At 43.1% G+C, this 26,642-nt stretch overlaps 1 protein-coding gene across 5 annotated transcripts in view; it reads right to left on the reverse strand.

Moving 5' to 3' along the window:
* Positions 1-11,152: 11,152 nt before the first annotated feature.
* The window catches only part of LPAR4 (lysophosphatidic acid receptor 4), an 82,187-nt gene continuing 66,697 nt past the window's right edge, over positions 11,153-26,642 (reverse strand). For 4 of the 5 annotated variants that reach the window (XM_014607234.3, XM_014607232.3, XM_014607233.3 and 1 more), the window contains exon 2: positions 11,153-22,173. In XM_014607234.3, coding sequence (XP_014462720.1) covers positions 20,973-22,022 — 1,050 coding nt within the window. In that variant the 5' untranslated portion in view covers positions 22,023-22,173 and the 3' untranslated portion in view covers positions 11,153-20,972. The remainder of the gene's footprint in view (positions 22,174-26,642) is intronic. The other variant, XR_009463972.1, reaches the window with a different exon arrangement.

Below are 26,642 nucleotides of genomic sequence, written 5' to 3' on the forward strand. Positions count from 1 at the left end.
TTTTGCCCTTGAGAAAACATCCCTTCACCCCCCCATCCCAGAGCACCTGTATAGGTGCCTAATTCGGCTTTTTTTTGTTTAGCTTAAACTGTTTTAGGAATTGTACCTCAAATAAGTATCCATTCAGACATTTGCACTCAGTTAACAGTATTAATTGCTGCTCTCTATTTACCTATTTTTTTTAACACAGTTAAATTGGTGCAGCTTTGTTTAGACAGGGCCACACATGCTTATTTCATGTTATGGACTGTATAATACTAGCAAGTATCAGAGATTCCCTGCAATGTTGATGAATCTAGGAAGCTGAAAAGTCCAATCCTGACCTTTAAGCATGGCTCAAACTCAGACTGAAAGTAATGGGAGTTGGGTTACATAGAACTAAACTGTTCAGGCCTCCTTCTATCAACAGATTGATCAGGTAACCTTTACCTTTCATGTTCCATCTCTTGCTGCTTTATACACACAAATGGTAGTGCTCCATCTTGACTGGTATAATTAAAGTGGTACTGACCCCTAAAGAAGATGCACTTATAACAGTATAAGGATGCTTACACTGATACAGCTATTGCTGTTTGAAAAGAGAAAAAAAACATACTGGTTTAAGGTACATTTATAGCAGTACAAAAGCTTGCATCAGTTTTTTGATAGAAACAAAAATTCTTGTTCTAGCTGATCTTCAGACCTTTTGATCTTCACTCCAATTGTGTGACCTTCAGACCTTTTAAATTTATGGCAGGTAGAGTTTTCTTGGCTTCAGGCTATCAAAATGCTGAAACATGTAAACCCAAATTGATGTAGGAAATGCATGTTGTTAAATACAATATGCAATGTAAACAAAGCAAGCACTTGGCAGTATTTGACAAGGCAATTGAGATCTGCCTGTAGAGGGATTTAGGTGATGTTTTGAAGTGTAAAAACTGTTTGCATTATGCATGCCCATTATGACCTGCCTCCCAGGTATGTTGCTTTTTGTGTTTACTTAGGAAAGGGTAGATATATATTTAATGAAGTGCTAGTCATATTGACTAAGAAATTGAAATGTTTACCAGTTTTGTTAAACAGGCTTCAGAATGTATTTAAAAACCTTCTCAGCTGAAGTTTCCGGCCATTCCTCTTACAAAGGTAGCAGCAATTAATGATGAAAGGACTTCTCTACACATAAAGTTTATTTCAGAATTCATGAATAATTATTCTGGAACATGTTGTGTGGACTCTCTCATTCTGGAATAATAGTGCCTTTTTCTGGTTTAGCTTACTCCACTTCCATATGTGCACTGCAGTTATTTTGGAATAGCTCTTCTATTTTAAATTCACACATCACTTCATCTGGAATATATTTCAAATGTAGACAAGTTTCAATAAACAGCAAGGTATGCAAGTGGGTTGTTTACAAGCAGCTTTGCACCCATTGAGAAGAAACCCTTGTCTAGAGACTCTAGTCAGTGGCTAAAAACTGCTTTTGAGTTAGCCTTGTCCTTTACAGGAAAAAGCTAAACTGATGGAAGTTGTGACAAATGTTACAGATCTGCACCTGCAAAGCTGCACCAGTTGAACTAAACTGGTTTAATTTCACAACTTCAGGCTTTTGGAACATACTACTAAGTATGCTGGGATCTGACTTTACAATGCACTAAGCTATACTATTAACTCTGTATATAGACAGGTTTTAACTGCACAGGCCTCAGTAAGCCAAACTGTCACTAAAATCAAAGCACATTTTGCCTGAGCAAGGATGGCAACATTGGACCCTTACTAGCCCATTCATACTGAAGGAAATCATCCCTCTCCATTGAATGACTGCATAATGAAGTGTCTAATACAGCGGAACAGGAGCTGGGTTATGCAGATCAAGAGATAATCCTTTCCTGGAGTGGTGTAACTTCGAGTCACATAACGAGTGCTCTAAGTCATTTAAAAGAGTTAACATGCAGACAATCCATAGGTTAAGAGCTCCAGGAGCTGCCCAAAATTAACGTACAACAAGGCCCTAAATGACCAAGGAGCGATTTACAGCTAAATCAATTAGGGGCAGTGTTTGGTACATGTCAAGAGCAGGGTTTGAACACACTTCCAAAGCCATGGTGAGGCCCCTTCACTGTGACCTATGCCCCTGAGCTGCATCTACAACAACAATAATACCTGAACAGTGAGAACTCTTGCAAATATTTTACCTGTCTTGACTTGTGATAAACTCTGTCCCAAGCATTCATGTGCCTGCCGATAGGAGGGAGGTGGAGTTGGGGTGTTTATTCTTTTATTCATCCAATTAAATAGAAATGATTTTTCATAGATTTCATAGACATTAGGGCTGGAAGGGACCTCGGAAGATCTTTGAGTCCAGCCCCCTGCCCCAGGGGCATGAAGTCAGCTGGGTTCCTAGGATCCCAGCAAGAAAAACATCCAGGTTTCTCTTGAAGGCATTCAAAGTAGGTGCTTGAGCCACCTCCGGCAGCAAGACATTCCAGACTTTGGTGACTCAGACAGTAAAGTTCTTCTTTATGTCCAGCCTGAAACAGTCCTGCAGGAGTTTAAAACCATTCAACCTTGTCATCACTTGGAGTGCTCTGGTGAACAAGCATTCCCCTAGGTCCTGGTGAACACCCCTTATAAACAAGTAGATGGCCATCAGAGTGCCCCTGAGCCTGTATTTTTCCAGGCTGAAGAGTCCCATGGCTCTCAGCCTCTCATTATAAGGTCTGTTTTCCTGACCTCTGATCATGCGCATGGCTCTCCTCTACACTCTTTCAAGCTTCTCCACATCCTTTTTGAATTGTGGAGCCCAAAACTGAATGCAGTCCTCCAGCTGCGGCCTCACCAAGGCCAAGTACAAGGGGAGAATGACGCCCTGGGATTTGCTTGAGAAGCATGTATGGATGCAAGCCAGTGTTTTGCTCACTTTACTAGCTGCAGCATCACATTGAAGGCTCATGTTCATCTTGTGGTCAATCCTGACCCCCAAGTCCCTCTCGTCTGTAGTGCTAGTCAGCATAGCACTGTCAACCCTATAGACATGCTGCAGGTTTTTCCTCCCAAGGTGGAGAACCTTGCATTTTTCAGTGTTAAATACCATCAGGTTTTCGTCCGCCCATTTCCTGAGCCTGTCAAGGTCAGCCTGGATTACCCCCCTGTCCTCAGGTGTGGATGCTTTACCCCAAAGTTTGGTATCATCGGAAAATTTGGCCAGTCCGCTTCTGACTCCAATATCCACATCGTTAATTAAGAGGTTGAACAAAATAGGTCCAAGGACTGAGCATTGAGGGACCCCACTGGCCACAGGGCAGCATGACGATTGACTTCTGTCAACCACCACCCTCTGGGTCCAACCACGGAGCCAGTTCCCCAGGCAGCGGATCGTGGTGGACCCGAGGCCGCAGTTGGCCAGTTTTGCCAAAAAGTGATCATGGGATACTAGATCAAAGGCTTTTTTAAAGTCAAGATATATGATATCAATCTCTTCCCCCTTGTCCAGGTGATAGGTCACCTGGTCATAAAAGGAAATGAGATTGGTCAAGCACGACCCACTGCAACAAACCCATGCTGGCTATCCCTCAGGGTGTTGCCATCGGCCAGTCCGTTAAGAATGGCCTCTTCGATGATTTTTTCAAAGACCTTCCCCAGGATAGAGGTCAGGCTGATGGGCTTGTAGTTTGCTGGATCCACTTTCCTCCCTTTCTTGAAGATAGGGACCACATTGGCCTTCTTCCAATCATTGGGCACTTTACCAGAGCACCAGGAGCTCTCAAAGATCCATGCCAGGGGCTAAGCTATAATGCAGGCCAGCTCCTTGAGTACTCTGGGGTATAAAGCATTTCAAAAGCATTTCTGAAAAAAAGGGTCTGAAAACAAGTATTACTTCAACTCTTCCTTCAAAATTCAGTTTAGTGGTAACATTTTAACAAGCTCCTTCCGCCCCAAATGCTTTCCAGCAGTCAGTGCTCACTAGTAAACGATAGTCTTACTGTCCTCTGAACAGTTACAGTACATAAGATAGGGCAGGAAGCAAAGAACACCTTATCCAGCAATACCATGCATGGAGCATTTTGGAAGGTGAGATGTAATTACTGGGATGGATACCAAAATGCAACACCTGTAGCAAAACCCCGTTTTTCTTTTTTTATTCATTTTAAAATGCATTCCCTCCCCTTCCCCAACCATTTCTGACTTTTCCTCTCCCTCTCTATTCCCTATAGATAAGTATAAGTAAGCTAAGATGTAGGATAAGCTTAAACATTTTATTTTAGATAGTAAGTTTTATTTTTCTCTCCCCTCTTTGCAAATAAGTTCCCTGCTATTTTGATATTGATACCCACTGTTTTATAAGTGATAATTATTATGTTTGTACTGCTTTTATATTGTGCGATTACTGTTTTAGGCCTATATATGTAAGCTAGAGTAAGTCATGTCAAGTTTCCATTTTGTATGTCAAGCCTCCATCTTGTGTCCTTTGCCCAGGCATCCCCTGTATTGCAACTGTATGATTTATGTACCCCCCGCCCATGTAAATTGGTTCCCAGATGAATGAGAGTGATTGGGAATGATTGAAATACAATGGTAGCAGGCCTCTACTGAATGGCCTGTAACGACCAGGCCATCACCTCGCATTGATTCATCCAGGAACAATGGACCTCACCCAGGAACAGAGACAAAAACCCAGCATTTGAAAGACAAAAAATCCTGCAGAACCATCAACTCTACCATTGTACCCCACCATTACAGACACCCGAAACTGCACATCCCTGCATGGAGCACACATGCTCAGTACACCAGGGGCTGACCCTTGCCTGGGCATGCCTCCTGTCACTAGGGTCACACAAGGTCTGCCCTATAAAAAGAGGCAGTGAAGACAAACCCAGTGGGACGCCCTCTCCATCTGGACTAGCACGAGGCCACACCACCTATCCACCTAGAGACCCTGCTGGTGACCCCCCTCTGGACAACACCTACTGGACAAGGACCCCTTTCCAGCTATCACCCCCCACCCCTTCAACCAAGGACTTGGACTCTGCTTTTCTTCCCTACCTGGACTCCAACCCTTCCACTGAGTCTCTTCCTCCTGATGCCATTATGAGTGCTTGTGTGTGTATGAACCAATAACTTCATGGGGCTGTGTAGTGTGTTGTCTGTTTAATAAAACTGTTATTTGGACCCCTAAGCTGGGTTTTGCTTTACTATGGTTTGGCCCTGCTCCAATCTCTGCTCCTGTAACTTCTGTCTCATTTCTTCCTCTCCTGCTTCTGGCTCACCGCCACCTCCAACACCTGTCCTGAGCTCCTCTCTGCTTCCAAACCCCCTGTTTCTTTGCCACTGTCTTATCCCCACTGCCTTTTACTTTTCCCCTGCGCAACCAGGTTTCTGCCTCAGTTTCTTTCCTGGCTGTCTCCTCCTTGCCACCACTTATCTGTCCATCCGCCCTCCCCCAATATCTCAGCTGTCTGCCTCAGTTTCCAGCCCCAGTCTACGTTAAGTAAACCCAAGCCTCAGTTCCTCAGCCAGCTTCTCTGTAGTCAACCAGTTCTAATCCCGGTTCTGGCAATTTTCACTCCCTACACTTTAACTCTCTCTCTCTCACCTGAACCTTCCCCCAAGTATCCCAGGTACCTCAAGCACACACATACACACTGTACCATCCAAGTTAGGAACTTACCTGTGTGTATGTGTAAGTGGGTTGTATGTGGGTGAACTGGTGTGTGTGTGTGTGTGTGTGTGTGTGTATATCATGCACACAATGACATATATATATATATATATATATATATATATATATATATGAATTAGTGATCTGTGTCTAACTTCTGGGGTGTATAGTGTATGTGCTTGCATTGGTCATAGGTATGCATGTGTCTAGGCTGGTTTGGATGTGTATGTGCCAGAGCTGGTAGTGTGTGTGTGTATGCACCTAATTGATTTGTGTGTTTGTATATGTGCAATTGTCACACCCTCCTGTCTAACAGGGCAAATTGAGATCCTGAGAGTTGGCCTGACCCCACAGGGCAACACACCCATGTCATCTGAATGTATTTGCTTCTGCTTAACAAACATCTGAAAGCAAATAAAGATCACCCCAAATCTTTGCCATCCAAATTTATTCAGAGACATTTTTTCCTTTCTGGTCAGATCCCAAAGCCAGTTTTCTGCATGTGTTTCATTTTACAAAAGTTTAAGCCACTTTGCAAGGTTGAAATGGGTCAGATGGTGACTGTCATATAGGAAGGCTTCTTTCCTTCTGATTATCTGTACAAGTTTCCTTTCCTTGATGAGCTGGCAAAGAGTGCGTTGAATGGCTTTCATGGAGGATTAGAAATCTTTGCAAAGGGCAAATGTCAGAGTGAAAAGTTCAACGTGACCTGCAATTATAAAAAGCAAAACCCTGACAACATTAGAAATAGAAGACAGACATTAGAAGACAGTCAGCATGAAGCAAACAGGGTTTTTTTGTTCAGGCCTTTTTTTTTCTTTTTGTATTTGTAAGTGCTGAAACTTAAAAAGAAAAAGCTATAGAGCTATTTGAGTGCTATAAAGTCCAGTAAGGTTCTGTGGCAGACGTTATGACAGGCTATACAATGAGCCCTTTTCAGGCTGAGAAGTATTCAGTTTATCTGTGCTGAAAGCACCACACCACAAACTGGTCCAATGAGAACTTACATCTACTGTGTGCAAGATCAGCAGTGGTTCAGAGGTTTGGCTTGTCTGGTAGGTGTCCTTTGTCACCATGCCACAAGACCAAACAGGGGTAAGGAAAGAAGTTGAAAGTCATACTGGCCAAGGAGCCTGCTAGCTGTAAGACTGCCAAATAGGGATGAGGAGGGAAAGGTTTACTTGCTTTGGACATGTGCTCACATAATTGTCTGCTACAGTTTAATAATTAGGAAGAAGGTACCTGGATCCTAAACAAAGAAACCTTTGTGCAGAGCCCATTGCTTTAACCAAGTGATGGAAAATACAGGGATATGTTGGAGGGGCAATAAGATTTTAGGGTCTTGAATTGCGTAGCTGGGTGGTGGGGTGTAACTGGAATTGTGCTTCCACATCCTTACGACTGAGTGTTGATTTTGATTTTGTTGTATTTTTAGGTCACATATCAAACACACTGAGAGTGTAGGGTTAAGTGCCTATTAAGGGGTATGTTTATCAATCTAAATACTGGCATACTTAAGAGCCATGCAGAACTGGGGCAGCATGTTCAGCATCTGTCCCATATCATTCATCACAAGAAATGTATTCTAGTAGTTTTGGATGAGTGCTTAACTGTATGCTTTGTTCTACGGTAGAGTTGGAATGTTATAGCCATGATGGTCCAGGGGATACGAAAGAAGCCAGGTGTGCTTGGTAATATTTTTCACTGGTCCAATTATGTAGATGGAAAAGATGTTAGACAAGGTTTAAGACACAAAGGCTAGAGACAGAAGTTGCACATAAAACCAGTTTAAGAGATCCTTTAAACCTGTAACAGAACTTAAGTTCAGTGCATCTAAACCTGTTTAAAAATGGCCAAAACTGGTTTAAGATAAACCTGGTTGAATGTAGCATAAGACTTCACTGATTTGGGTAGAGGTGCACCAATACATCCGTCCGATATTAGATTGGCACCAATATAAAAAAAAATTTCTGTATCAAAAATCGGTCTGATGCGGCCAATAATTTGTCCAATAAAGCCCCTGTGTGCAGCAATGAGGACCACAGCTGGCAACATGGAGTGCTGTGTGCCACTGGTAAGTCTAGTGTGGTGGAAGGGGAAGGGGAGGGGTGTGGGGGTGCAGATCAAGGCCCCTGCAGTGACGGAGGGTGTGGGGTTGGGGTTGGGGTTGTGGCTGCAAGCAGGGGCTGCCCAGCTGGTGCCAGGACTGGGGCTGGTGTGGGAAGGAGGCATGACTCATTGGGGGGCCACAGGAATGAAGGGGGGGGGCAGCTCCCACTTCTGCATGTGGCTCATCCAGTGTTCATCTAGTGGCTCCCAATGCTGCTCCTGTCACCCATCCAAGAGGGCTTGCAGGGGGGGGGCATTTGCCCCCGGATCTGCATAGGGTGGGGCAGAGTAGGCTGGGGTGGGCTCTTCCTAGGCAGGCAGAGCTGGGGACACACGCCCCCCATGCCCTCCCAGATGAGTGGTAGGAACAGCAGCAGGAGCCGCCACACAAGCACCAGACAAACCTCACAGTGGTGAGAGACACCCTCCCTCTCTTCCTGCGTCCCTGCCCCAGCCCACAGCTGCAGCCTGCCCCATGCCATGCAGATCCAGGGGACATACACCCCTTCTTGCCCGCTCGACAAGCCACTTGCAGCTCTGTCCCACGCCCCTCCTGGCCCCATTCCCTCCCTCACTGCAGGGGCCTTGATCTGCTCCTCCTACACCTCCTCCCTCCCCTTCCACCACACCAAACTTACCAGCTGGATGCAGCTCTTCAAGCTGAAGAGCTGCATATTGGAAACTGGATCAGTATCAGCTGATATGCCTCCTTAAAAATCAGCTATTGGTATTGGCCCCAAAAATCTCTTATCAGTGCACCAGTAGATTTAGGTCAAACCAGTTTATGGAACCTCTGTCCCAGACCCCTTCCTGGTTTAAGTTAAATCAAAGTCCCCCAGCATGCTTTTCAGCCCTGGGTTAGGCTGGCCTGTGCTGTCTGCTCCAGAGAGCAGGGCTGGCCCCGCCCTCCTCCTCCCTAGCTGGAGCTCTGATTGGCTGAGGAGGTGCAGACTGCAGACACAGCAGTGTCTGCCAGGCTTTCTCCTGTCTCACCCTCCCCTCGCTGGCTGCTGAAGCAGGGATTTCCCCCTTGCCTACAACAAGGACCCCAGCAGCACAGACCCCGGAAGGCATCTGGCCTCCCTACCCCCCATGCTTGCTAATGCTGAGAGGTGTATGTATGTGTGTGTGTCTTCAATTTCACTGGAACAAAGGCAGATAGTACAGTGTCTGCTTAGGGCTTTTTGGAACTAATCATCAGGTCCCCCTCCCCCCCTTCTTCCTTCCATATGCCTTGGAAAAAGCTGTTTAATAAGAGCTTGAACTAATGAGAGAGGCTTTGTTTTCTTGATGGGCTGATAAGCTTGGTGTTCTGATAAATTCCCTGCTGGCTTGCTTGCTTCAAAGGCCACAATCTGTCAGCATTCAAGATGGGACACAGAGAGGTGTGAGAAATGACCAGGTTTGCAATGCATGGGACCTGTGAATGCCTATCAGTTTGCTGCAGACAGTATGAAGAAGCAGGGAGAGGGAGATTAAAAAGCTCAATATCATTAACAGATGCATGCATTCCACACAAGCAGTCCTCCTTCCCCCCATCCCACTTTGCCTCAGAGTGCTAGCTGAGGGCTGGGGTCTGGCAATGCTTTCCCTTGAGCAGTGAGCTGGGAAAAGCCTGGCAAGGGCTGCTTTCCTCTCCCCCTTCAGCTGGGGACTGTGCAGGGATTTAAACCCCACCCTAATCATAGTATCCTGCCTGGCCATGCCCCCACTCAGCTCATCATTGTGGAAGGAAAGGGATGGCTTGCTCTATTGCTCTCTGGATTCTAGCCTGAACCACTGCAGGAATGTGCCTGCATTTCCTGATTCAAAAGTGAATGTCTATCCGCTTGCAAATCGGTTCAATCTCTGGAGATCAGATTAACCTGTGAAAATTGAATCAATTCAGGCTCAGGCTTTTTGAATGTCTGTCCCTAGCCAAAATTCCCTTCCTCAGATCTGGGAAAAAGGCAGATAACTGGTGTTTAGTTCAGCCTGTATCTGATTCTTTCCCATACCTGAGAAAGGGCATTTTGTGTTCCAAAGCTCACCTAATGTCTCTTCTAGCTACACAGTTGAGCTAATAAACAATAATACTAAGCAAAACTTACTTACTCTGGACATATACCTGTGTCAAGGGTATTTATATTTTGTCTAATATAAAAGTGACAAGTCATAACTGATTTTAAAAGAATTATGATTGCAATACTAAAGTGCAAGGGTTTGAATTTTCCCCCCATGTTACTTTTGCAGCTGTTGAAGTGTATATGCTTCAGCTAAGGTGTAAAAGTACCATGAAGTCAAAGGCCTTACAGTAGAAGCCAACATTGGAATTATATTGGTAGCTGTGTTTTCACATTTCTGATTATTTTTTGCTGAACAGTGCAATTCCCATATTGAAGTATTCTTTCCAGTTGTTCTATTGCAGCAAATGTGCATTTAGCAAAATGAAATCATGAAATCCATAGAAGCCATTTGGTTATAGATTAGTTGATTATGGAGAAGCATTGAAGTATGATGAGTGGGTCTCGGGTTCCAGGGTCGCAAAGTGAGAGCATCTCAGGGTTGGCCCTTGCTTTATTGCCAGTCATTTTTTTTCTGCTAGCTCACTTCTCAAATAGGACATATCCAAGCTCAGGCCTTTGAGCAGCCCATTCTATCCAACTGTAGAAGACTTTTCCAGATTTATCCCATCCCTTGAACAGCAGAACCCTCTCTTCATGCCAGACCTGTGTCATACTTATGCTTGAAACCGAATAACAGTCCAAGAGCCGAAACAGTGACCATTGGAGAATTTTCCTTTCATCCTTATCGTTATGTGCACATAAGAGTACTTACAAGCTTCACAGGGTACTGCATGTGTCAGGTCATTAGAAACAGGGAGTAGAAAGAATTAAATGGGAAGTCCAAAGGTCTTCACCCCAGGCCAAAAAAATTATTTCTGGTACACAATTGATGACTGCAGCACCATGGCCTTCAGAGATATTGCTGAACTCCTTTTGTGCAGCATGCCTTTGATTCTGCTGCCTCTGCTAGGGAGCTGGGGATTAAAGAAATTGTACTGAAATAAATTCTCTGTGGCAGCCACCCTGGATTCCCATCATCTGCTTGCTGCGGTTTCATGATGCTGACTTTCATCAGTGATCTAACATATGACAACTACATCAAAGCAAATACTGTGTGATTCTGAAGACATTTGAGGTTAATGAAGTGCTACTAGAAAAAGAAGCCTTGGGGTGTTTATAAAAAACAACAAAAAGGGAATGACCAAATTCCCATGCGAATGGTCTCTAAGGCATTCTACTTGCATGGTGGATTTTGTTGATTTTTCAAATGGTCTATAAAAAAAAGTTAAAATTTAAATATTTTGTCGGTTAATATATATGTGGGTTTATATTTGTCAGAATAAATGAACACATTCACACACACTTTTTCTGGAACTTTGTTCCATTTTCATTATACATATGTAAGAGCATACAGTGCAAAAAATCTCAGTTTGTTTAATTATATACAGTATTTACATTAGTCAAAATTCCACAGGCAGAGAAAAAAAGCTAGCACAAGGTTTTCTCCAGTACTCGACAGTTAATTACTTTGAGAAAACATACACACACACGCGCGCAAACCAGCTAATCTTGAAGGGGAAACCACCTGTTTTCCATCCTTGCTTCTATATTTTAGGTATGTAAGTTAGTCCTGTTAGTGAAAAAGGTTGAAAACTGAGGTTTTGGAAAGAGCTCCAAGCTGTGTTAAGTATAAATATTACAAAGAGGCGGCCTACTCTGAAAATGGCCACTTCTAAAATGGTATTATGCTGCTCCTAATGATTGCTGCATCAAATTTGTTGTTTTTACAAGGGTAAAGATCACTTCATCAAATGCCAGTCCTGCAAGTTCCCTCTGGAGTTTGAAAGTCAACCTAAGTTTACATGCTGTAAAGTAGTTTTTATATTAATTTAACAAATTCAAAAGTAAAAAAAAATTGTATTTGGATTCACCATCTAGATAAAAGGCTGTGTTGGATATGAACTGTGGGATTCTCAGTTTCTTGGTCCAGCTGCACATCTCTAAAGGTCGCACACTGCACATGCTCATAAACTGAAGAACATGTTCAGGAGCAGTTTTCTATCACTTTTTAGGTTTTGCCTGAATGTGTTGCTTTAAATATTGTGATCTTGTAAATCCTTAGTGCATTGAACTCATGAAAACAAACCCCTTACTGTACCCATCCCCTCATTCAGCATGCTGGCACCAGGAGCAATTAGCGCCTTGCTTCTAAGTACCTCAAAACCCCAAGTTTGCACAGCTTATCCCTAGAGAGGACTATCTGGGTCAGGAAAGGGAAGTCAAATTACAGTTGCTTGCCTTACAGGTAAAAGTGCAGCTGCCCTTTCCAAAGGGATAATTCTGTTAACTATTCTGCTTTTAGCATCTGATGAAGTAGACTCTGGCCTATGAAAGCTAATGCCTCTCTGAATGAGTTAGCCCAGCATCTAGCAACCTTTTCATGCTTTGAGCAAGAAAAATGTGACTCCAGCCTGACACAGGTTGGGTGGCTTCCATGGTGTTTCAGTGGCCCACACTAGAGACAGTCAGCTGAGAGCTGCACCCACACCACTGTTGCTTCTCCCAGTGCCCTGCTCCTCAGCTTCAGGATGTATTTAAAAAGGGGTGCAACTTCCAGTTGGTGGGGGACAGTGGCAGGGTGGGACAGCCAGCTTCTGCACTGCAGCTGCGAGATGTAGGGAGAAAGGGAGGGAAAAGTGGCAGTGGCATGGACCCAGCTTCCAGCCGCCAAGCCCTGGTGCAGCTCCCCACTCGCAGAAAGATACCCCATCACAGCCAGGGAATGGCTAGAGAGCAGGGGAAAAAAGCAGCAGTGAAAAGGGTGCAAATGGAAGTTGCCCAGCTATTGCAAATCATTGCTTCTTAGTCTGGTACGGGCACAGGCAAAACCCTTGGACTATGTGTGCTGGATCCAATGGTCCTACAGGCCATATGCTGCTGACACATGAGTTCATCTGTAAGGTATCACCCTGCCCTGCCTTCTGCCAAGCTTCAGACCAACACAGCTAGCTGCCTCTCTATTCCTCTTTTATTAACTTAATGCAAACTAACATCTTATGCCCCACAAAAGGGTTATGGTACTCTTGAAGCAAACCATGTAGCACAGATCACTTTGAATGCACCAAGGGCCTTGCATCAGCCTCTTTCTAAGACATTTAACATACAGCTGGATCCTATTTGCTCACTAATCTTTCTTTATGCTCTGAACATTTAAGGCTTTGAGAGGAGTCACTGAACTTGTGGCTCTTCTATGTTCCCAGCTGCCCCTTCTGCATACCCGATCCCTTCACAAGTTTGTGGCAATTGAAGCCATGCGGGGTTGATGGAAGAATTACTGAGAAGCTCCTTAAGAAAGCTAGCTGGGGTCCTCCTAAGGGTGTTTACTGAGAATAGGTTCAATCAAGGAAGAGGTGTTGTGAACCATCTAGAGAAGCTGCCTCACAGAAAAAGCTTCCAAAGGAGACAAGGTTCCATCAGGTTGAAAATACACCCCACTTCAATGGTTATTGAGGGGATGAAAAGATCCTCCCTTGTTGGAAAAGCCCTCCAATGACTATCACCTGGTCAGAGTGAGCACTCCCCCTTGAGTTGCTGCTGCAGTTCTACAGCACGAGAGGCTCCCAAAGGATGTTATTAGAGCATTTGTCAGAGGCTAAGGACTAACTTCCCTCACTGAATCTGAGAGGAGCAAGGTCACTAAGGGTATTACTGACATTCGGGGAGGTTAGATCAAGTGAAGAATGACCATCCAATCTAACTTAGCTCATCCAAATGCGGACTTTACACTTGGTTCCCTAGTTATATTGATTTAAGTACAAACTGTACAGAAGTGCCAAGAATGTTAGATCAGTCTAAAATGGCTAACCTGATCTAAGTTAACTATACCTTGGATATGCACAAAGTTAGATTGGGTACAGCAAACACCAATCTAACTGAACTTCTGTACATTTTCCGAGCACAGCCCTGGGGCTGGGAAGGCCCAACTGCTGGGCCCAGCCCTGGAGCTGTACTTTTCCTACACCTCCTTCCCCCGCCACCCCCCTGGCTATTTTTAGCCTCCCAACTCATCCTGCCACCTGCAGACAGACAACCCCTCCCAAGCCACCCCCACCCCGGTCCCATAAGCTACTCCTGGTGCTAGTTTTACAGGTGTTTGTTGGTGCTGGGAGCCAACTAAAGTAAGTCATGGTGGGGGGGAGGGGTTGCAGGATTGGGGTGGGGGTAGGGAAGAGATCAGGGGGTTAAAAGCCCCTGGTTGGAGGAGCTCTCCTCCCTCTCCCCAATCTCCCAAAGCCCCCTGGCAGAGCCACCAACCCCACCATGATCCATCCACCCATCCCACCACCCCAACTTACTTCAGTCAGGCTCCTGGGACCTGTGCATACTGGTAAAATTGGCTCAGGGAGTGGTTTGTGGGATCAGGAGTGGTTCAGTGGCATTGTGGGGGGTGGTCCTGGAAGGGGTCTATGGGCTTTGGCAGAATTGCAGAGCCCCTCCAGACCCTGCTGCTCTCCTAATCCTCCATCTCACCTGCCCCTCCTCCTATCCCTACTTACCTTAGCTCAGGCTCCTGGGCTCCCAGCATCTATCAGTGGACTATTTTTAACCCAATCTAACCCCCCTGAATTTCTGGCTGTAATGTCTGTATGCAGTAAGGAATGTCTGTAAGGAATAATGCTAAATACAGCACAGCATTCTTGTGTTACGGTGATTCCTTTTCAGAGTACCTGTGAAACTCAGTGAGAACGTAAAGTGTCCATATCACAGGTTTTTTTTAATGCACCAAGCCAGCATAGACCATAAATTCTCAGTACACAAGCAAACAGCTTGTATATGGGACTTTCTGGTTCCTGCCTGCTTTTGTGGAACAACTTGTCTGGTTTCCCTTAATTCTGTGAAGCCACTGAAAACTTACCTTATGAGATCTCCTGATAGAAAAGTACCTCTGTCTTGCTTACAAAAACCTACTATGTTGTAAACTCTGGTCCTGCAGCTCCACTTAATAGCCTTCATATAACCACCATCCCTGACATTTCATGACACGCGCTCCAAAATCCCTCAGAGCAGAATATCATTTTGCAGACACATTTATATGCACACAACTGGAAGATTTTCTTTGTACATCAATGCTGTTCTGAAGGCTGCTCCTTTAACATGAAGGGTATTTAAGATAAGATTGGTGGCACCGAATTACATGGTAAGATTTAGTATGATGATTCACAGACATGAAAAAGGTAAAAAGAAAAGCAAGCTTGTGTGCGCATAGGTGGAATCCTCAACCTTGTAGATTGAGACAGAAACAGGGCATAGTTGAATCAATCAGGATCAGCTACATAAAAGCATTCCCTCTTCATTTGCTTCTTGCATCTAAACTAATGTTTCTGTTTCTAACAATAGCCCTTTGTTAACAAAGGGGGAAAAAACACCCAGCTGCATGTTAGCCAGAAAAACTGTGAATCCACTTTTCATTTACCACCAGAGTTCCTTCCAGCTTGGCTTACCAGCATCTGAAAAATTACTTTTCCTCTCTCTGAATGCATAATTGGTTATTTATATACAAACCATACAAGCATTTACTCAGTATACCTTCAACTAAAAAGATTACTCAAAAACTGTCCTAACAGATGTGAGTGTCAGTCAACATATGATCTCCATATAATTTATAAGGTATTAAATTACAAAATAATGAATCTTTTCAGTTAGCATTTTGGCACATGATGATAGTATTTCATTTTATGTGAGACTATCAACCACAGCTCTCGCCCCATAAAACTGCAAACAGAAATTTGTAAGCATTGGCACTCGTTTCACTTAGAAAAAGACAACCATTATGCTCACATTACAGTTAAGCTATGTATGTACAGCCTGGATGTTATCCAGTCACATACAGTTCTTTTCCCCCTCTCTTTTAACATTTCCTTAAGAAGGCTAGACAGTGGTTTCTAGGTTAAAAAAAATCTTGCAAATTTAACTAGTAGAAGGTCAGTTGAGTTAGTGCAAGGTCTTCCAAGATCGCTGGTAACAAGATACTCCTTTGTTGCTGGCTTTGGTACTCTGGGCCAAATTCTTCTCTCAAATTCTGAAGCAACTCTATTGCTTTCATTAATGGGAACAGATTTTGTACCAAGAAAATCCCATCCCCCATGTGTAACAGAAGAATCTCATCTTTATGCTGATGGCATGAAAGCAGAAAGGAGAAGCTTTCAAGCAGAGAGATTCACAAGCTGGAAATCAAAGCTTCCCATTAAGAATGAGCTGGCAACTAAACAGAAGTTTCTATTTTTTCTTTTGAAAAATTGAAATAATGATCCAAATGGCCCTTGCCTCTGAGTGTAATCACGTACCAGGATATTTTGCCTTACCCAGAGGGAAGAAGCTGGATTAGAAGTTTAGAAATGTCTTTCCTGTGGTTACCTAAGCTTTCTGCTGCAACCTTTGCCCTACATGCTCCGTCCCTAGCACCATCATCTTCCTCAGTTAAAGAAATTGTAACATTTCAGGTGTACAACATCAAGTTAATGGGTGGAGCTGAGATCCCCATTACAAGAATGCATTGGACTTGTTAATGATTCGACAGACTCCACTCCCTGCTTGACAGAGCTTGGCTGTGAAAATAGGCAACAAGCTCCTACTTGCATCAAAGGCTGCAAACTTTTCTCCCTCCACACCACCACATTCTGGATTTTGATCTGAAGTGATGGAAACAGCTTCTTTGAAATGTATACATTTTATGGCAAGTGTTGAAACAGGTTGATTGCCTGAAGGAAGCAGGGATTTCAGAAATCCTTCTAAATGATTCAGTGCAGGCGTAGATTGAAGGGGAGAAAAAAAATCTCAACTTGGCACCAGCCTAAATAGCTGTATTGAGTTACCAGTACCAAAATCATCCCTGAACACAAATATCCCAAGTATCTTGTTCTAGGGGGAAAGAAACAGTCTGGTTAAAATTGGATTCATGTCTTGTGCAGACCCGGGGGGAAAGTGGTTGAGCAAATGTCGCAGTTTTTTAAAATACCAGTTAATCCACTTATGTCATTGGACAGTTTTCAATGTATTTTTCTAAGTACCAACGAGTTCCCTAGGAACATGCTGCCCAGCCATGTTCTGCCACCTGCATTAGATGATATTTATGGGTACAGAAAATAGGGTAACAAGGGGTGGATGAGAAGGGCACTAGCCCTGGGTGCCCACTGGGAGGTGGTGTATGAAAAGCAGCAGCTGCTGCTGCCAAATCGGCTACTACCACAGCTGCAGCTGCCCAGACCCTAGCACTGCTCCTGATGCCCAGAACACAGACCCTGGTAGTTACATCTCTGGGGTACAGACAGATGCAACAACTGTACTGCTATCAAAGGAAACCAATATAAGCTATTATGATCCAACTTTTATGTCTGTATGATTCGGGAGAAATACAAGCATGGTAACTCTAAGGCAGCTTTAACCGTTTTTCATCCAGGTTCAAAATTAGGGTAGTTCAGCTAGCCTGTATTGGTATAGGTTCATGTAGACAGTGGTTGGATTATAAGTTTATACAAACTTCCAAGCAGCAGCTCCCCCTCCCCTATTAAAGTGGTTAAAAGGTACATTTTTCCATACTTTATTCTGATAAATGGTTTACCTCATCTCTCATTATTGCTACATTTCTCTTTTGTACAGAAATGCTGGTGGCTTTGTGGCCTGACACTTAATATGCAGCAGTAAATCTCTAAAACTAATATGAGACATGGGGTTCTAGTTAAGATGACTATACCTTGGAGCTAAGCACCAAAGACTGGGCTATTCTGTCATTTGGTCTACAAGAGGTAATCATACAAATTTTATCATACCTGTTCTGCATCAAGGGGTGACAGATGCTGTAATCAGGGTGTGTACAGAAACTGCTTTTTTGCCATTTAAAGCTCTTTATTGCTGTGACTTAACAGAAGCACATGGCTTCACAGAACTTTTTAAATGGGTACAGTGCTTTAAATTAACCCTTGTTAAATGAGGTATTCAATTTAAAGTGCTGTATTTTACAGCACTTTAGCAACCTACAGTACTTTAAATAACTTCTGTATGCTGGTCAAATTCCTGACCAGCAGAGAAGCCCCAGGAGACTATGGAGCATCCCCTGCTTCCTAGCCTGGGAAGTTCAGGGAGGCTCAGGGACTATTCTCCACCCTCCCCACCACCAAAAACTGCCCTTCTGTCATGATTAAGAGCATTGTAATTTTATAGTGCTATAAGAAGTGTTCTAAATTACAGCACTGTAAAACCTGTGTGGAGCACTTCTGTACACGCTCTTAAAATGTAATTGTTTTTATAGCCTTGATAGGCATGTGTCTGTTTCTTATTAATAAAGAGCAGTGCTAAATAAATGCTATTTTCAAAGTGTGTCTCTTTGTTTGCACTTAGTAAACACAAAACAACTCGTGTCATTTTAAGACTGGACTGCCTGTCTTAGAAGGCTCATCATGAGAGCAATAGAAATTATATTGTTCAATTCAGTTCACTGTACGCTGATAAATACTGCTTATCTCTAAGGCTAGGGACAGACATTCAAAACACCTAAGCCTGAATTGATTCCATTTTTGCAGGTTAGTCTAGCCTAGCTTGGCTAAATCACTTTGTAACTGCACAAACATCCCAGACATGCAGGCACATGCCTGCAGTGACTCAGGCAAGAAGATAGGGGGCGGGGGGTGCTAAAGCAGCTCTTCCTTCCCTTCCACACACTGCACTGAGGGGAGGACATGGCCAGGCCCTGGCAGGATGCTCCGATTAGCCCAGCAGGGAATTGATAACAGTGTTTATCACCCCCAACTCAGTGTTTGTTGCCCCATTAAGAAAACAGAGGGACATTATGAGCTACCTGTCAGTTCTACCTGTTGACTCAGCATGGACAGTAGCCAGCATATGGTCTGCTAGCTAATACACAGACACCTCTCAGGAAGGCAGAGGAGTTGGGGGGAATTCCTGCTTAGCAGGGAGTGGTGAGGGAGAGGTGGGGGAGCAGCCTGCAGTCTCTGCTGGAGCTCTAGCCAGGGAGCAGAGGGGAGGGGCCAGCCCTGCTGTGGAGCAGTGTCCCACTCAGCCCAGAGAGCATGCTCGGATGCGGGGGGAGTTTGGTTTGTCTTAAACCAGCAAGGGGTCTGAGACAGATATTGCATAAACCAGTTTGACCCAAATCAGTTAAGTCTGATACTACATTCAACCATGTTTATCTCAAACCCATTTCAGCCATTTTCAAACTGGTTTATGTACACTGAACATCTGTTCTGTTACAGGTTTAAACCAGTTTCTGATTACTTAAACCGGTATATGTGTAATGTCTATCCCTAGCCTAATAGCTCTCAGTTAGAAGCAGATTTAAAACATTACCTAAAAGTGTGGGGGCTTAATTTAACATTGAGGTAATCAGTAATTTCAAAATGCTTCTGAATGTTAATTTGGTTACACCCAGCCTCTATTGCCTGTGCATCTTCCACCTAGGAAGGAATGCCTCAGAGTCTGATCCCACTGCTATTCAACTCCCACTGAAGTTAATAGGCCTCTGTCTGCATAGGAGCTGCAGGGGTGAACTCCTCAGTAGCATGCATTAGTTTCCAGCTAGTTAACAGACCTCACTTTACAAGGGATTTCTCCCTTTCCACGAAGAACTGCAACATGTGTAATAAATTAACTACAAAACAAGAAAACACATTGCTTTACCTGACAGGGAAATTAATGCTGCTGATGTAGAAGCTTCTGCTTGTTTAAGAAGTAGCCAGGATGCTCTCACTTAGCAAAAGACCCTGCCTTGTAACCTACAGAAAAGAAATTGCTCATAAGTTCCTCTGCTACATCAGGATCTATTTATGCCTCTTGCCGATACGCATGCAAATTCTTAAGTAGGTATGAAAATATTATGGCTCTTCAGTCTTTTCTTAGACCAAACTGCCTGCCAGAGATATTGTCTGACAGGCCTTTTATTTGACCTGATTTTGTGCAAATAAGGACTAAACTATTTTCACTTGTAATTTCTTGGGGTACAAAAACGCCAGCCTTAACAAATTTGTAATGTGCTCTTTTCTGTCTACAGTTGGCATTTAATGCAGTGTTAAAATAAATTACAAGGTAGCTTAATCATGCAGCTCAAAAGAATACAGCATCTTTTAGGGGACTGTGCAAGTTGCTTCATTTTTTGCTCTTCCCCATTATTAGTAGTAACAAATAACCATTACTTGTAATTCATAGAAGAACTAATTAAGCTCCAACCCAATCTGTATCTACTTTTTCAACTTTAGATAATAGTATGCTTAAAAACTCCTGCATTTAGTATATCCAGAATATACGCTTGTAGTAAAATAAGAAAAAGCTGAAAGCTTTTATTATACCTCTTTAAGCAAACGTACATATATGTGTGAAATTATTGAGCTAATATGGGGTGATGTATTTTTCAGAAGACAGGGGAAATTGATGGAGATCTCTAAAGTAAAAAGATAAAGATTTATATTTCCTGACTGCTGCATGTCTAGTGCTAGAGTGGGGAAATGCCAAATGCTGGTATCTTCCAATACAAGAATCAACTCAATACCTCCTTGGCTGGTACATGAATTCTCAACAAGGCATAGTCTCCGAAGAGAGATCTAGCTAGATTTAGATACACTGAAGAGTCTGTTGCGTCTAGTAGGGAAATCCCAGTGTTAGGTCTTATCTACCCATGTAGTTATCTTTGCTTATCTGTTCCTGGATAACTGTTTTTGTTTAAGGCTAGGAATGTTTAAGGCTAGGAAGGCTAGGATAACTGTTTTTGTTTAAGGCTAGATGTTGCATTTGTCCTGGGATCAGCAGTGCCAGTTTCTGTCCCAGAACAGAAAAGTTGTGGGATTGGTATGTATGCAAACAGCCCTTACAATCAAGGCTGAGCAGCTGAATGCACTGCTTCTTTTCTGTCACTGATCCAATGATGCAATCCTAAAACAACCATTCAAATGCACTGTGTGATGCCCTAAGAGTTATTCTGTGAACCTTTTTAGAGTTTGTCCCAAGACAACGAACAAGGATGTATGAACAACTGCTTTTTGTCCCAGAAGAATATGGTTTCTCCCAGGACAAATGTGACGTCTCTTCATATCCTAACTCTATATGAGCCGGTTTCTTGTGGAATAAAATGGACTACACACAGAGTTAATCCATGGATAACTCCATGGGTAGACAACCCCTTAGAAATGAGATTCAGATGTTGGATCTCCCCCATTCGTAATTGCCTGGTCACCCATTTCCTCCTGTATTGCTGGCAGTGCAGTAGCCTTCGTGAGAGGGGTGTCAGTCTTGAAAAGGGAATCCATCTTTATTTGGGGTTTTATGTTGAAAGACTTTTGGAAAGATTCTGATGTGAAGTAATAGATAAATGGGTCAAAGCAGCAGTTCAGTGTTGCAATGCACAATGTGATTGGGTACATTGTCTTAGCAAATCTCTCCAGGGAACAGTTTGCTATGGCTTGCGATCTCACCAGAGCATACAAGAAGAGTATGGAATTGTAAGGCACAAAGCATACTACAAAAATAGCCACATGCACGATGATCATCTTCAGTACTTTCTCTTTGTTTGTCCCAATCTGAGATAATGTAGCTGGTTTCCGAAGAGTCCTCAGAACCAATGAAGAGCACGTAAGGTTGAGTAGTAAAGGAATGATGAAACCTACCACTTCAATAAATATAGTGATCTTAGACAAATAGGTCTTCCAGATACGTTTGGAAAACCCCTCAAAGCAGGTTGTGCTAGTGTTGGAGATGTTGGTTGTAGAGAACAACGAAGCTGAAATCCCACCACTGAGAACCAGTATCCAAACACCAGCACACACTATGGCTGAATTTCTTCTTGTCCTAATGGTACGAGATCTGAATGGGTAAACGATAGCTAGGAACCGATCAACACTGATGCAAGTGAGAAACAGCATGCTTCCATAGATGTTGGTGAGAAATGCCGTCCCTGAAATCTTGCACAAACTGTCTCCAAAAGGCCAATGCCTGTTAAAATTGTAAAAAATTTTAAAAGGCAAAGTGAATACGAAAAGCAAGTCTGAAACGGCTAGGTTTGTCATAATGATAACGGTCTCACTTCTCATCTTCATTCTACAGCAGAAAACAAGTAGGGAGGCACAGTTTGTGATTAAGCCAAGGATGAACACCACACTGTAGACTGCTCCATACAGATTGTATTTAAAGGAATCATCTATCAAGCAGGTATGATTATTGCTGTGGTTTCCCATTCCAAGTTTGTGATGTGCTTTTGGAGCCCTTCAAAGCTGAATTTAGTGACATCCATAAAATAAGTTAGTAAGCTCTTTCCTCCTTAGGAAACACATTCCAATGATGTCGCTTGAAACCAATGGCAAGTATTTGTCGTTTGTCCCTTCCATCCTGAGGGGGAGAGAAAAGAAAAGTCAGACCTGCATGTAGTTGTACTATAAATACATGGGAAATGCATAACCTTGACTTGAAAAGTTACAAAACATGTTTGTAGAATTATGGATGTTTAGGAATTTTTAATGCATTTCAAGTCATTAGATACTACATAAGTAATAGTCTAGGTACCTTTTGTTTCAGTAATGTAATGACATACATTATTCACACTGCTATAAGAAATGTATTTTCTTGTATAATAATTTCAAATTTCTTGATTCACCTGGAAATACACCCAGAAGGGAACTGCCAAAGTCACAAAGGACAGTTAGGCATTTATCCAGGGATAAATCATTTTTATCCCAAGACAAAGTGCCATCACATAGACCTCCATGCTTGTTATCCCAGAGTAAATGCTAAAAATGTTTCCTGAATAAGAGGCAGTAACAGTTTATCCTAGGATAATTGCAAAGTATGTTTGTACAGTTATTTTGGGACTTTATTATTGAATAAATGGCAGAAAAGTGGCAGTGCATTCAGCTGCTTAGTACACCCTAATAAGGGCAATGTATGTATATGCCAATCCTGAGATATTTTTGTTCTGGGACAAACACAGGCACAGCTTATCCAGGGACAAATACATTATCTGTTCCTAGTCTTAGACACCCATCTTCTCATTGAAGATCAGCGTCAGCAGGCTAACTCCATCTCTGACCCCTGGGAAATCTTCCTTTAAACTCTTAAGCTGGCAATAAGGTTTGGGAAGAAATAATGCCCTAGGGCATACATAGATGAAATGAGGGCCCTAAATTGAAGTGGTGGTTTCTAAAAAACACCACTTTAATTTAGGGCTGATTAAACCCCCGTGTCATGCCTACACCCTGGGTTTGCTCTGAAGTTTATATTTCTATGTCACTGCAAATTGATGTTGACACAGGCTCTCAATGGGAAACTCATGAGGTGCTAAAACTAAGCTGGGCCTGTGTCATCAATACAATTAGGAGCTAAAAGATTGCACTGTATTCAGTTTTCAAGGGGTTGCACACCATGGGCATGTCCAGACATGCAGGCATGCGTAGTCTGTGGCACTGCAAATCACACACGTTGCACGTTAAACCGTGTGTGGGGCTGCTAATTTGCAGTGGGGGCGGAAGAGGGGTGGGGGAGCAGGGGAAATTGGATACTAGGATTTTCTGGTAGCAAAAGAACCCCCAGAAAAATAAGTGGTGCAAAGCACTTGATAATAGTTGGCGCCAGGACAAATGCAGAGATGGAGGAACAGGCAGCCCAGGGGGCTGGCTGGGGCACAGTGTGCCTCACCACGGGGCTAACTGGCAGGCTGAAGATGCCCCTCACTGTGGGATACAGAGACGAAGCACCGGCCTAGAGCTGCCTACTCCTCTGTCTCGAGACACACTGCACCCCAGCCAGCACCCACTGGGGCTCAGCATGCCTCAGCACAGGGGCTCTGCAGCACGTGGAGATGAGGGAGCAGACAGCCCAGGGCTTCCTGCTCCCCTGTCTCCATGTGCCACCCTGCTGACTTACCTGCCTCTCTGGTGAGGGAGCGGAGTGTGAGCTGCCAGGTGGCAAAGCGGTCCCTGGGCTGCGGGGGGCCTGGTGCTTCCCTCCGCAGCACCGGTGGCCCTCCTCAGATGGCACCTGCCTGCAGGCACTCGACTCGGGTGGTCCCAGGGGGCACTGCAGCCGTGGAGGGAAGCACCAGGCTCCCACGCAACTCAGGCAGGCAGGTAGGCTCAGGGGAGGGGGCAGAGATCAGGCTTGCTGCTTTTCTTGGGCAAAGCCTGCTTTCCCAAGCTGCTGCCAGGTTGCCTGCAGGGCTTCCTGCAAAGCCCCTGGTGCTTCGCTCCACAGCTATAGGGGCAGCAAACTGAAACTCCTTGAATGAGTTTTAGTTTGCTGTGCCCCAAGTCATTTAAGGCGCATTACACTGCTGAATTTTCTGCAGCAGCTGGAATTAATGTGCAATATATGGCTGAGGCGTGCAAACACCAACATTAAAGTGGTGCAAAAGCATTTAGCCCGCTTTAAACGGTCATGCACACATGCCTCTTGTTTCGTCTACACATGGCTAGGCACAAGACATCATGCACATCTACAACCAAACAGCATTCTGAAATGTTCATCTGGAGCCGTGCAGAGAACAGAAATCTATACTGTAAAGTATTCTGATGCTCTGACATTTTGGTTTGAACCAATGAAGCCAGAAAGCCTCAAATTATCTTGAAAAGAAAGAATTCAAAAACAGCACACAAAATGTTTCATTTTGATAACGTACTTTGATTTTGCCTCTCTTTAATTTTATAATAGAAACATTCTATATAAAATTGTTTCAAAATGAAAGAGTCACAGATTTTGATTCTGCAAAGATTAAAATAAGGTATTTCACCATTGTCACACCTTGTTGGTCTTTTCTGAAAATATTTCTGCAAAAAACAATAAGATTTTGCAAGGCATTTAGGATTTGACAGTACTTTTTTCTCCAAAGGAAAATAGTTCCATCTAAGTTGTCTTTGACTAATTTCAGAAACAGGAATGTTGGAAATAGAACAAAGTCTCTTCTCCTGTGACCTCTAGCCCAATGAAGCAAGGTCTAGAGATACAAACAGTTCATATAATACCAAAAAAAGTTAAATGTCCATCTGAAAAGAAGAACTTAGGGCTTCTGTCAGCCTTGTTCTATCCCAAGTTCACTGATAAGACTTTTGCAAAAAAATAAAAATAAAAAACACAAACCAAAAAAACCCCAAACAATTTTCTAAATTCCTAAACAATTTTAAGTTTGCTTTTTTTTCTTTTTTTTTTTAATTTTACCATGAGCAGGGTCATACCTCAGAGGAAGTGAAAAGGGCAAGGTCAGACAACTAGAGGAGAAATTTCTGCGTTACAATTTACCATAAAGTAAATGAGGATCAGAAAAGCTTGGTTCCTGTTATAATTTGTAATCTAATAACTGATCTAGTAACTAAAATGATAAAGGGGGGGAGGGGGAGGGTTTGATAGATAAAACCATTCATCAGGAGTTGGAGCCACACCACATAGAGACCCTGTGGCAGTAGGGGATAAATAGCAAATGTGAGGTGTGACTGGCTTAAAGTCTATGAAATAAATGAAAGAATGTGTTGTATGAAGGCTGTAAACAACCAAATGAAATCTGAATATTGAATCAAGAGAACCGATTACATACTGTCTTATAAAATCAAGTATTTGCCACAATGTATGCCTGCTTAAAAAGTTTACATTCTCAACGTTTTTGAGTGTACGTTATCCATAGGTCAACTGGCATAATGTGAACTGCTCAAGACACTACTACATTTTTTGTAGGAACAACTTTGCCTGGTGATGACAGACAAATTCTAGACCAATCTGAGTGCCCAGAAACCCATATGCTTACTACACATGCTGCAAAAGCAGCATTGTGTGCTAGTCTTCTCATCAGAGGCCTTCCCTTTCCCTTTATAGATTATCCCTGCTACAGAACACAATGCTGTGTAGGGAAATGCCTGGAACATAGTGCTGACTCAGAAGGCGTTTATCCAAAACAGATGGACCATGGCCCCAACTGCAAATCCTTACCCTGGAACTGCCCTTCATGCATTTCCTGTCACAAAGGGCTGAAGCAACAACTTCTCTATAGATCTTAGAGGAGTTAGCACTTTGGCAGAAAAAAATAGCAGTAAGCTACCCCCTTTGCTCATTGCCTGTCCAGCTAGCTGTATATGTGCCGCACTTTCAGAACCTGGCCTATAATTTCCTGGGAGGCTTTTGGTACATAAAGAGACAGCAGAACATTCATGTTTTATTTCTTTATGTTTGAGCTCTGTATTTGTAGCAAGATTCTGGGTTAACACACATGCAGATCTGAAGCAGACATGCCATTATCTGATTGCTTCTGGTAGTGTGACATGACAAACAAGATCAAAGCCTGCATTCAAATTTTTGTGCAGCGTAAACAAACAGAAACTTTGTTATGTGAACCAACTATCTGTCGTATAGAAAGAGCAAAATGTTTTTTGGGCGCTCTCAGCTTTGCAATGCATGCATTTCTCTTGCACAACTTCAATGTCTGCCTTGTTAACTTCATGCCAAATCGAAAGTCATTGCCAAACAAATGGAAACAAACAAAAATTTCATAGATACTGAATGCACGACCTCATTTTAGAAGGGATGATGATAAATTATTGGGAAATGCACTTTCTTTACATATGAAGTATTTTAAAATAATCATAAACTAATCAACAAGGTTAGCTACTATGTATGCATTTGTGTAGCAGTAATACTTTCCCTTCCTGCTACTACATCTACAGAGATGTTATGCTTTCCCTTTTTTTAAGGCAATAACATGCAATCAGAGTTATAGACATGCCACTCCCAACAGAGGTAGCCTGCCTCATCCTTAAACCTCGGTCTAATAGATTTATGCTTGGCGTCTAACTGTCCTGGAATATATGAAGAGACTCCATTTT

This window comes from Alligator mississippiensis, chromosome 8 (assembly GCF_030867095.1).
Source record: "Alligator mississippiensis isolate rAllMis1 chromosome 8, rAllMis1, whole genome shotgun sequence".
Classification (NCBI taxonomy): Eukaryota; Metazoa; Chordata; order Crocodylia; family Alligatoridae; genus Alligator; species Alligator mississippiensis.